The following is a 12309-nucleotide window of genomic DNA, read 5'->3' on the forward strand; positions in this document are numbered from 1 at the left end:
TTGTCGTTCTTAAACTGTTAGATTGAACAGACTTGCTCTCTAGAGCCAATGTTGTGATTTATGTTTTGCTAAGCCTTTGTTTTTGTGTGTGTATTTGTATTTATCTACCTGTGCAGTGTCCGGCAGACGCTGTCCTTGAACAAGGCCCAGGCTCAGAGTGTGTGTAAGGTACTGGAGACGGTGCAGCAGTGTTTACTGTCCCTGGGGAAACCACACCTCTTCCAGGCCCCCTGCATTCTGTTCCTACAGGAACTGCTGGCCTGCCAGAAAGACTTCACCAGGTCCGTCTGACCCTATAAAGACTGATTTTATCATGTGTAATGTAGCTGTCATAAAGGCTTCATGATTGCAATAATAACAGTCTGATTGAGATCCACTGATTTTGTATTGATATAATGATCTATTTCCACCTAATTTTCCTTTTAAGACACTCATTCGGGGTTTGTTTTCCCTGGGCAGTTATTTCTCACAGTTGTCTGGCAGTGGGCAGGAGCTGAGAGAGAAGGTGAGGAGGTCCTACCATCGACTAGTCCTCATGCTGGTGGAGGCAGTACAAGGCTTCAGCAGTCTCAACGAGAAGTATGTATTCATTAATCCCTGTTCAGTTGAAAATCTGCTGCATAGAGAGACATAACGTGTTATAAGCCTTGTAATAAGACATTATAAGGATGATAAAGATGTATACTGGTTGGCTGTGTTGCTGTGCCAGTTATGACACAGCATTTGTGAGTATAGAGAAAATAAGTGAAACCCATTCTGCTTTCTCCTTCCCTCTCCCATTTAAATGTGCTGATTGATAACTAATTTGTGTTCTTCCCCTCCCCAGGGTCCTGCTGCCTGCCCTTTCTTGTGTTCAGACATGCCTGCTGCATCTCCTGGACATGAGCTGGGAGGTGCAGGACCTCCCCCTGTTCCTCCAGATCAAACTACCTGACCTCCTCCTCACCATGTCCCAGGAGAACATCAGCGTGCACGACATTGCCATCAGGTACTGTCTGAGGAGGGACAGAGGAATGGTGCCAACTAGTGGTGTGGAGTGGTGGCGCTGTTTAGTAGCATTTCACCAAGGGTTCAACTACTCTATCTTCATAATATATGCCACATAACATGCGTTAGACACAACAGCCTTCTTCATGCGCTACAAGAGTGAGTGTTGTGGCCTGTGAAAATATCTACTATCAGTTTTTATTTGAAGACCATGCTCCGCTAGATATTAGCCAGACAAAAAGGGTAGGATATCACCTGAAGGTAACATGTTACCTAAATGTGAGAAAATGGCCGTCTCATCTTCCACCCTGTCTGATTTTGTCCCCAGTCAGTGGACGGAGGAGGATGAGATAGCAGACTACAAGAAGAACCGGGACTGGATGGACGAGTGCGTGGACGGGATGTTTGAGAAGTGGTATGACAAGATTGACGAGGAGGGTTCCATGGAGGACAGGAGAAAGGTAGAGTGGACTCGGGCCCTTTAATACCTAATACTCAATCCCTAGTCCCTACCCCCTCGGCACTTGTGTAGATCTGAGAGGATTGGATGAGGGGTCGTTCCATTTGATTTCAATCACTTTTTGACCGCTCCGCTTTTGATTTGAACAAACTTTATACGTATTTGGCAATGGTAGATGTGGTCAGAAAGTGACTTTCTGGAGCTGAATGCCAAAACATTTAAAAGATAAACGGTTGAATTAGATATCATTTAAAAGCCTCGGAACAGGGTTGTCAAACAGGGTGGGTGTCATGTGGGATAAATAAGATGCATGACTAACGAAAATACAGACTGGTCAATTAAAGTCCACAGAATTATGCAAATTTGCCCATACACCGATAAGCATGACTGGTCAAATTTAACTGTAAACATCCCTACTGCGTGCTCATGTGCTTAGTTCCTTATTTGAGTCAAATAAAAACCCGACAACACCTTCTGCCATAACCTCCCGTGATATTTGAGTGAGTTGGTATTTTAAGGCAGCAGCTGATCCACAAAAACATCCGGGATCTCTGCAGTATGAATAATTCTTTGGCAAATATTTACTCATAGTTTTCTTCTGAAAACTATCTCCTAATCTCTGATATATTATGTGGTCACTTGTAATATAGCAAGGGAAAGTTGCCATGTAAAGAATACGTAGCTGGTGTACACACTTCTTTCAGGACCCCAGAGATACAGAATGGCCATGATGAGGAATTTAGGAATTTAACAAAAATTTAAATTCTAATTACAATTTTGTCATTGAAATGCATTGAGGACAATTGGAATTAGAATTTCAGTTTACCGCTTGAATTGAAATGGAATTGACCCCAACCATGTCCATGATATTGTCCAAAAGCTTGAGGTACTTAACCCCTTCCTGTCCTCAGATGCACATGTTCATAGCTCGTTATTGTGACCTGCTCAACGTGGTGATCTCCTGTGATGGCTGTGAGAGGATGGCCCCCTGGCACCGGTACCGCTGTCTGCAGTGTATGGACATGGACCTGTGCAAGACCTGCTTCCTCAGTGAGTACACACACACTCCCATTGCGCACACACACACACACACACACACACACACACACACACACACACACACACTGTGTAGAGCTGGACCTGAAATGTCTTGTTTAAGCTTCAACGTGAGAACGTAAAACAGTTGCATCTTTCCGCAAAACTACCTGTACCGTCTCTGTGTGTATCTAGGTGGTGCCAAACCGGAGGGTCACGAGGACGACCATGAGATGGTGAACATGGAGTATGCGTGTGACCACTGCCAGGGCCTCATTGTGGGCAGCAGGATCAACTGTAATGTCTGTGAAGACTTTGACCTCTGCTTCGGCTGCTACAATGCCAAGAAATACCCCGACAGGTAACATACTAACACTTTTTTGTTTCAGAAACACTTTAGGTATAACGCCAAAAGCATGTACGAGGCTTTATAATGTCTTGTATTAAAGCTTATTATATGTTATGTTTCTATCTAATCTGTCTAAAACCTGCTAAAGCTGATACGTCTTCCTCAGTGGAATTGACTGGGGCGGTAATGCACAGGTACTGCAGCAGCTTACCATCTCTCACCCTGTCTCTTGTTTATCCTTCATGTCGTCCTCCAGTCACCTCCCGACCCATCGGATCACCGTCTGTCCCATGGTGACCATCAGGATCAGTGACCGCCACCGTCTCATCCAGCCCTACATCCACAACTACTCCTGGCTGCTGTTTGCTGCCTTGGCCCTGTACACCTCAGGTAAACATGCTCAACTCTTATCCTCTGGCATAAAAATGAAAGGGAGTCTGTCACATAACAATGACAAAATGGGACCAGCACTCAACTTGATGGAGTTGTAATTGTCATCGAAAAGTATTTGTTTCTTTTCTTTACACCTCAGACCTGAGCAGCGAGAGACAGCAGGAGGGGGAGCCTCTGGGGCCAGACACCCTGACCCAGGCCTCTGCCCTGCAGACACGCTGCTCACAGCTCATTACCGAGTGCCTACTCAAGGGACAGACTGGCAAAGGTAGGCCGCACAGCACCTGTATATCTTGTAGTGATGGGGAGGGGGGGTGGGAAATTGTACAGTTACATATCGCAACTTCTTAGGGTTTCTGTTAAATCATTCCATCCCTGTGTGTGTGCAGGTCTGCGGTCCTCTGCCCTGCTGTCCCTGCTGGCCTCTAATGAGTCAGAGAGTGAGCTGTGTCCTGAGTCACCCTCCCAGGAGCTCAGCATCAACACCACCACAGAAGACACCTCCTCTCTGCCTGGCTCCACCACTGCTATCTGCTCACCACTGCCCTCTAGGGACAAGGTGAGTTACTAGACCCTGGCCTGGAGCCAGGCCTCTGCTTCCATATTGTGTCCCTACTCCTTGTAAAATGTCTTTTTTACCGATATGATTCTGCTTCAGAATCAATTTCCCCCTGCAGCTGTTCACTTCTACTGCTCCAATACACCACCACACACTGACGCTCCTTCTTCTGTTTAATCCATCAGACTAAAGCCCAGGGGAAGGAGAAAGGGAAGGAGAAGGAGGTGCAGTCTCCCCCTGCTGCCCTGGAGGTGTGCTCCACGTCAGAGGGAGAAGGAGGACAGGAGAAGGGGAAGAAGAAGCTGGTGAAACAGGACACCCTAGACTCGTCCAGCCTCAGCCAGACCCCGTCTCTGTCCAGCGAGGGAACACTCTCTCCTGTGGTCAGAGGTGAGGATGGAAGGACCAGCCTTGTGCTTTTCTAATCACCCCCCGCATGGAATTTAGTAGTCGCTTTGAATTCAATTCAATTGAATGTGTGTCAGACCATTGTTAGCTTTCATCACCAATTGGTGAAATGGTACAAGAATGTTGCACATGTCTTATAGCTGAATTTAATGTTTTTTAAGTCATCCTGTCCACCGACCTGTTTGAATGAGTGTGTCAGTCGGTATCACAGCATTCATCCATCCTTCTTTGTCCATGACTGTTGCGCCTAGTCTGGAGATGAAGCTAAATTAACCTTTGCCTTAACCTTTGCCTGTTTCCCTGTATCCCCCAGCTCCAGAGTCGGGCTCAGAGACCATCACCTCTCCAACGCCTGAGGACATAGAAGAGATGAGAGAGATGATGAAGGAGAGGGATGAGAAGATGGAGAAGATGGCCAAGGTGCCCATCCAGGAGCATGTGTTTGCAGAGTGCTCCAGAGAGAGGATCCTGGGACTGCTAGCTGCCATGCTGCCTCCAGCCAAACCGGTAAGATGGTTGTACTACAAGATAGCAGCAGAAGCTAGGAAGTCCATACTGAGTCTATGAAGTGCCTTCAGTTGTATTGTTCTGAATAGCCAAGGGGGCTCAGAGCCAATACACCGTTCTTTAAGTTCAAGCGGTCACTTAAGTTGCCCTATGTAACTACACAGTAATAACTAACAACGGTTACTATGCAACTACATGTTAATACAATATTGTTACTACAGTTATAGTTACCGCTGTAACTATTCATTGACCTCTGACCTCTTGCATCTCCCCCCTCCTCCAGGGCTCCACCCTTGCTCTGTCCAGCCTGAGCCCCATCCTGCCCCAGCTCTTCAGGGTGGTCATCTCCAATGCCGGGTGTCTGAACGAGACCTACCACCTGACCCTTGGTCTCCTGGGGCAGCTGCTGCTGAGGATACCACCCCTGGAGGCGGACGCGGCCGTCAGAGAGGCCCTAGCCGATAAGTACGAGCTGCTCACCCCTGGAGAGGGGGCTGCCTCCGGGGCTGACACACAGGGCTGGAAGACCACCCAGCTACTTTTCAGCTTGGGGGCTGTCTGTCTGGACAGGTAAACAATGGCACCATAGACATGCATTCACTGTTTGTGTCTATATATGAGTTGTAAACCACAGTGAACCGGAGAGTGGAACACGACATCCAGTAGATCTAAATGTGCGTTCAACTAGGGAAATAGTTTGCAAACGTTAGCTAATGTTGGCTAACATATTCCATTTGGTTTTGTGTTACCTGCCAACATTCGCTAACGTTAGCAAACAGTATAGAAGGTAGTGTGTGGCGAATGTAAATGTTTGTTTCGGTCTAAACTGAAGCTGTAAATAATCAGGTAGCCATATAGGCTGTCCGTTATATGTAGTAGGAATGGCAAGGTCCTAGAATATTGCCACAGTAATCCTTACAAAAAGAAGTTATTTTGCAGCTCACAGTAACATTTTGGATTGTTAATTCAAATCGTTCAACCGAAGTTTTCCTAAGTTTGCTGCAGATTTGACTGTGTTGCTTGACCAATTATTCTAACGCCATTGTTGTGAGACATCTCTTCTCCCGCTCTCTTCTTTGTTGTCATATGGGACATACCTAAAGAGGTTGCTTGATAGTCATTGTTATGATGAAGTCACTAGATATATTTTCTCTCTCTTTTGAAATATAGTCGTATAGGTCTGGACTGGGCGTGTTCGGTGGCTGATATCCTGCGGAGCCTGAACGCCTGTCCCCAGTGGAGTGTTGTCATAGCAGCCTTCACTGACCACTGTGTCCGGCAACTACCACAAACGCTGAAACGCACCAACCTCTTCACCCTGCTGGTGCTGGTCGGCTTCCCTGAGGTACTGACTAATTCAGTTACTATTTTTATGGAATAGGTTAGGTAGTTTAGACAGCACACTACAGCTCACTATCGCGTCCACATTCCATTCCCACAGGGGGCAGCAGCAAACTTGTCCAGGTGCTGAGCCTGGTTGCCATTTAGGGTGATCGTCTGTCAGTGTCCCAGCTTGCAAGCCGTGAGGCTGCTGGGTTTGTTTGTTGGCTGTGAGGCCTTTTTATTCGATTTTATTAGCCTGTTTTGTAGTTTTCCTGTTTGCATATATTTGTTTCCGTCACCATCTGACCATAATAATCTGCTTGGGCTCGCCGACTCAAAAGAGTCAAGACAAAGCTGTCCCTGGACCTAAGGTAAGGTTGCTGTCTCCTTAGGCACATGTGCATCCAACACGGTCCTCAAATGCTGATTTCTCACATGAATTCAAAAATGTATTCAGGTTACAGACCAGTTAACTAGACCTAAGACTCCTAGACATAGCAAGTGCAACAATATTAGCAGGCTAGTTAATCGGTTTTGTAAGACTTTTGGGATAACATAGGCCAAAACAAACTGCAAATGCATCCAATGAGTTTGTAGTCACAAGCTTGATGTAGTAATTGCGTGAAAGGAATATGGTACCAATCTAGGGTGTAATCATTAGTCCAACAGTTGCAAACATGAGTTTCTATTGGACAAATTCAGGTATGTTTATCCCCGTTTCGTTCCGTTTGCTTCTGTTTAAGAAACGTTTTTCAACAGAATCGCCTGAATGTATACACCCCTGATCACACGCAAACACAGTTCACTTTCATAGCAGCCACATATAAACAGTATGATCCCTTTGACTGTTGTATAATTCCTTCTCGCATCTATGCGCTCTTCTCCTCTCACCTTTTCCCTTCACTTGTGGACTTCAGTGCACAACACATCAGCTGTCTGTGACCAGGCGCAAAATCTTTCCAAGCCAAACCTTCATCATAATCGCTACACACAGCCTACATTGTTGTCACCCTATTACAGTCATAGTCAACATAGCTACTAGAACTAACGCGTTAGCAAACCCGCTACAATCATGTAGTACAGTGTACAGTCAGCAGCAAGCAGTTTAACAGCTACAGCAGGGGCCCCCGGTGGCAATAAATTCATAAAACCAAAAGCTTACCTTAACTTGGAAGAGTTCCAGTGTTGGATAGCCATATCCCGCTAACTAACATAACATTCCTCTTTGTTTGAGTAGGCTGAACTAGCTCGCTGCATTCGCTAGCTAAGTAAGTGAAATTGTGAAAATTACAACAAAATACAGCTAACTATTGCTTCTCCTTCATTTTTGAAGAATTTAATTTGTTAACTGTTCAACTATCTTTCAACTACTCACCACATTTTTTTGCACTGTAGTGCTAGCTAGCTGTAGGCTGTAGTTTATGCTTTCAGTACTAGATTAATTCTCTGATCCTTTGATTGGGTGGACAACATGTCAGTTCATGCTGCAAGAACTCTGATAGGTTGGAGGACGTCCTCCAGAAATTGTCATAGTTAGAGAATTAGAATCACGAGCCTCCTAGGTTTTGTATTTAAGTCAATGTACCCAGAGGAGGACAGAAACTAGCTGTCCTCCGGCTACACCATGGTGCTACCCTACAGAGTGCTGTTGAAGCTACTGTAGACCTTCATTGCAAACAGTGTGTTTGAATCAATTATTTTGTAGCTTAAATAAAGCTATATATATATCTCTAAAAAGGATAACTTTTTTTAATGTTTCACTATTTTCATTTTAATGACATTCACTGGAGAGGATGGTTCTCCCCTTCCTCCTCTGAGGAGCATCCAATTCTATATACAGTGGGGAGAACAAGTATTTGACATACTGCCGATTTTGCAGGTTTTCCTACTTACAAAGCATGTAGAGGTCTGTCATTTTTATCATAGGTACACTTCAACTGTGAGAGACGGAATCTAAAACAAAAATCCAGAAAATCACATTGTATGATTTTTAAGTAATTAATTTGCATTTTATTGCATGACATAAGTATTTGATCACCTACCAACCGGTAAGAATTCCGGCTCTCACAGACCTGTTAGTTTTTCTTTAAGAAGCCCTCCTGTTCTCCACTCATTACCTGTATTAACTGCACCTGTTTGAACTCGTTACCTGTATAAAAGACACCTGTCCACACACTCAATCAAACAGACTCCAACCTCTCCACAATGGCCAAGACCAGAGAGCTGTGTAAGGACATCAGGGATAAAATTGTAGACCTGCACAAGGCTGGGATGGGCTACAGGACAATAGGCAAGCAGCTTGGTGAGAAGGCAACAACTGTTGGCGCAATTATTAGAAAATGGAGGAAGTTCAAGATGACGGTCAATCACCCTCGGTCTGGGGCTCCATGCAAGATCTCACCTCGTGGGGCATCAATGATCATGAGGAAGGTGAGGGATCAGCCCAGAACTACACGGCAGGACCTGGTCAATGACCTGAAGAGAGCTTGGACCACAGTCTCAAAGAAAACCATTAGTAACACACTACGCCGTCATGGATTAAAATTCTGCAGTGCATGCAAGGTCCCCCTGCTCAAGCCAGCGCATGTCCAGGCCCGTCTGAAGTTTGCCAATGACCATCTGGATGATCCAGAGGAGGAATGAGAGAAGGTCATGTGGTCTGATGAGACAAAAATAGAGCTTTTTGGTCTAAACTCCACTCGTCGTGTTTGGAGGAAGAAGAAGGATGAGTACAACCCCAAGAACACCATCCCAACCGTGAAGCATGGAGGTGGAAACATAATTCTTTGGGGATGCTTTTCTGCAAAGGGGACAGGACGACTGCACCGTATTGAGGGGAGGATGGATGGGGCCATGTATCGCGAGATCTTGGCCAACAACCTCCTTCCCTCAGTAAAAGCATTGAAGATGGGTCGTGGCTGGGTCTTCCAGCATGACAACGATCCGAAACACACAGCCAGGGCAACTAAGGAGTGGCTCCGTAAGAAGCATCTCAAGGTCCTGGAGTGGCCTAGCCAGTCTCCAGACCTGAACCCAATAGAAAATCTTTGGAGGGAGCTGAAAGTCCATTTTGCCCAGCGACAGCCCCGAAACCTGAAGGATCTGGAGAAGGTCTGTATGGAGGAGTGGGCCAAAATCCCTGCTGCAGTGTGTGCAAACCTGGTCAAGAACTACAGGAAACGTATGATCTCTGTAATTGCAAACAAAGGTTTCTGTACCAAATATTAAGTTCTGCTTCTCTGATGTATCAAATACTTATGTCATGCAATAAAATGCTAATTAATTACTTAAAAATCATACAATGTGATTTTCTGGATTTTTGTTTTAGATTCCGCCTCTCACAGTTGAAGTGTACCTATAATAAAAATTACAGACCTCTACATGCTTTGTAAGTAGGAAAACCTGCAAAATCGACAGTGTATCAAATACTTGTTCTCCCCACTGTACCTATATACTATTGACAATAATTTACTGGAACTCAATCTAAAATCTAATTTTATTCCTTGCATGCTTTGTAAACAACAGGTGTAGACTAACAGTGAAATGCTTACTTACGGGCCCTTCAATGCAGAGAGAAAGAAAATTGAGAAATTATAGAAAAGTAATAACACGTAATAATAAATACACAATGAGTAACGATAACTTTGCTATATACACGGGGTATCAGTACCGAGTCTATGTGCAAGGGTACAAGGTAATTGAATTAGATATGTACATATAACTAGAAATAGAGTGACTAGGCAACAGGATCGATAATAAACAGTAGCAGCAGCAAACAGTGTATTCGGGAAGTATTCAGACCACTTGCCTTTTTCCACATTTAGTTACGTTACAGTGTTATTCTAAAATGGATTAAATAAAAACAAATCCTCATCAGGGAAAACTGTTCCTAGGCCGTCATTGAAAATAAGAATTTGTTCTTAACTGACTTGCCTAGTTAAATAAAGGTACAAATAAAGGTAAATAAAAATCTATACACAATACCCCATATTAACAAAGTGAAAACAGATTTTAGAATTTTTTGCAAATTTCTTAAAAATAAAAAACAGAACTTATTTACACAAGTATTCAGACCCTTTGCTATGAGACTCGAAATTGAGCTCAGGTGCATCCTGTTTCCATTAAACATCCTTGAGATGTTTCTACAACTTGATTGGAGTCCACCTGTGGTAAATTCAATTGATTGGACATGATTTGGAAAGGCACACGGCTGTCTATGTAAGGTCCCACAGTTTACAGTGCATGTCAGTGCAAAAACCAAGCCATGAGGTCGAAGGAATTGTCCTTAGAGCTCCGAGACAGGATTGTGTTGAGGGACAGATCTGGGGAAGAGTACCAAAACATTTCTGCAGCTTTATAGGTCCCCAAGAACACAGTGGAAGATGGAAGAAGTTTGGAACCACCAAGACTCTTCCTAGATCTGGCCGCCCGGCCAAACTGAGCAATCATGGGTGTAGGACCTCGGTCAGGGAGTGACCAAGAACCAGATGGGCTCTCTGACAGAGCTCCAGAGGTCCTCTGTGGAGATGGGCGAACCTTCCAGAAGGACAACCATCTCTGAGCACTGCACCAATCAGGCCTTTATGGTAGAGTGGCCAGACAGAAGCCACTCCTCAGTAAAAGGCACATGGCAGCCCGCTTGGAGTTTGCCAAAAGGCACCTAAAGGAGACTCAGACCATGATAAATAAGATTCTCTGGTCAGACGAAACCAATATTGAACTCTTTGGCCTGAATGCCAAGTGTCACGTCTCGAGGAAAATTGGCACCATCCCTGCGGTGAAACAGGGTGGTGGCAGCATCATTCTATGGGATGTTTTTCAGCGACAGGGACTGGGAGACTAGTCAGGATCGAGGGAACGAGAGCAAAGTACAGAGCGATCCAGAGTGCTCAGGACCTCAGACTGGGACAAATGTTCACCTTCCAACAGGACAACAACCCTAAGCACACAGCCAAGACAACACAGGAGTGGCTTCGGGACAAGTCTCTAAATATCCTTGAGTGACCAGCCAGAGCCTGGACTTGAACTCGATCTGCAGAGAAGAATGGGAAAAACTCCCCAAATACAGGTGTGCCAAGCTTGTATTGTCATACCCAAGAAGAGTCAAGGCTATAATCGCTGCCAAAGGTCTTCAACAAAGTACTGAGTAAAGGGTCTGAATACTTATGTAAATGTGATATTTCCAAAAACTTCTAAGAACATGTTTTTGCTTTGTAATTATTGGGTATTGTGTGTAGATTGAGGGGGGGGGACGATTTAATCCTTTTTAGAATAAGGCTGTAACGTAACAATGTGGAAAAACTCAAGGGGTCCGAATACTTTCCAAATACACTATGTGATAAGTCAAAAGTTAGTATGGGTAAACTATTTAATTATTTAGCAGACGTATGGCTTGGGGGTAGAAGCGGTTCAGGGTCCTGTTGGTTCCAGACTTAGTGCATCGGTACTGCTTGCTGTGTGGTGCCAGAGAGAACAGTCTATGACTTGGGTGGATGGAGTCCTTGACAGTTTTTAGGGCAAAATTCTAGAGGTCCTGGATGGCAGGGAGCTTGGCCCCAGTGATATACTGGGCCGTATGCAATACCCTCTGTAGTGCCTTGCGGTCAGATACCAAGCAGTTGCCATACCAATCGGTGAGGCAGCCAGTCAAGATGCTCTCAAATGGTGAAGCTGTAGAACTTTTTATGGATCTGAGGGCCCTTGCCAAATTTTTTCAGCCTCCTGAGGGAGAAGAAGCGTGCTCTCTTCACAACTGTGTTGGTTTGTGTGGACCATGATACGATAGATCTTTAGCGATGTTGACAACGAGGAAATTGAAGCTCCCGACCCGTGCTCGGCCCTCCGTTTCCTGTAGTCCACGATCATCGCGATTGTCTGGCTGACATTGAGGGAGAGATTGTTGTCCTGGCACCACACTGCTAGGTCTCTGACCTCCCTATAGGCTGTCTCATCGTAGTCAGTGATCAGGCCTACCACCGTTGTGTCTTCAGCAAACTTGATGATGGTGTTGGCGTCGTCGTACTGCATCACTCAACCTGCTGCTGTCTCCTCCAGTAGTCCACCATTCAAGGGGCTTGTAAACTTTCTGCCCTGCACTGTTGTGCCCTTTGTCTGACCCTGGCTCTTTCTGCTATCCTAGGTGCTGTGTATGGGCACCCAGTCAGTGTTCATAGACAATGCCAACGAGCAGCATCATATGATCCTACTCAAGCACTTCACCGAGAAGAACCACGCTGCTGTGGTGGATGTCAAGACCCGCAAGAGAAAGACAGGTGAGAGGATGGACTG

General features: G+C 45.2%; 1 protein-coding gene across 1 annotated transcript in view; it reads left to right on the forward strand.

Annotated features, from left to right (window-relative positions):
* Positions 1 to 12309, forward strand: part of zzef1 (zinc finger, ZZ-type with EF hand domain 1) — a 54266-nt gene that overhangs the window by 20108 nt on the left and 21849 nt on the right. The window contains exons 30-43 of the mRNA XM_038988518.1: positions 117 to 281; positions 460 to 579; positions 827 to 988; positions 1316 to 1448; positions 2359 to 2497; positions 2678 to 2843; positions 3088 to 3221; positions 3364 to 3492; positions 3614 to 3783; positions 3969 to 4173; positions 4505 to 4698; positions 4982 to 5268; positions 5869 to 6043; positions 12161 to 12293. Coding sequence (XP_038844446.1) covers positions 117 to 281; positions 460 to 579; positions 827 to 988; positions 1316 to 1448; positions 2359 to 2497; positions 2678 to 2843; positions 3088 to 3221; positions 3364 to 3492; positions 3614 to 3783; positions 3969 to 4173; positions 4505 to 4698; positions 4982 to 5268; positions 5869 to 6043; positions 12161 to 12293 — 2312 coding nt within the window. The remainder of the gene's footprint in view (positions 1 to 116; positions 282 to 459; positions 580 to 826; positions 989 to 1315; positions 1449 to 2358; positions 2498 to 2677; positions 2844 to 3087; positions 3222 to 3363; positions 3493 to 3613; positions 3784 to 3968; positions 4174 to 4504; positions 4699 to 4981; positions 5269 to 5868; positions 6044 to 12160; positions 12294 to 12309) is intronic.

The sequence above is a fragment of the Salvelinus namaycush genome, chromosome 3 (genome assembly GCF_016432855.1).
Source record: "Salvelinus namaycush isolate Seneca chromosome 3, SaNama_1.0, whole genome shotgun sequence".
In the NCBI taxonomy this organism is placed as follows: Eukaryota; Metazoa; Chordata; class Actinopteri; order Salmoniformes; family Salmonidae; genus Salvelinus; species Salvelinus namaycush.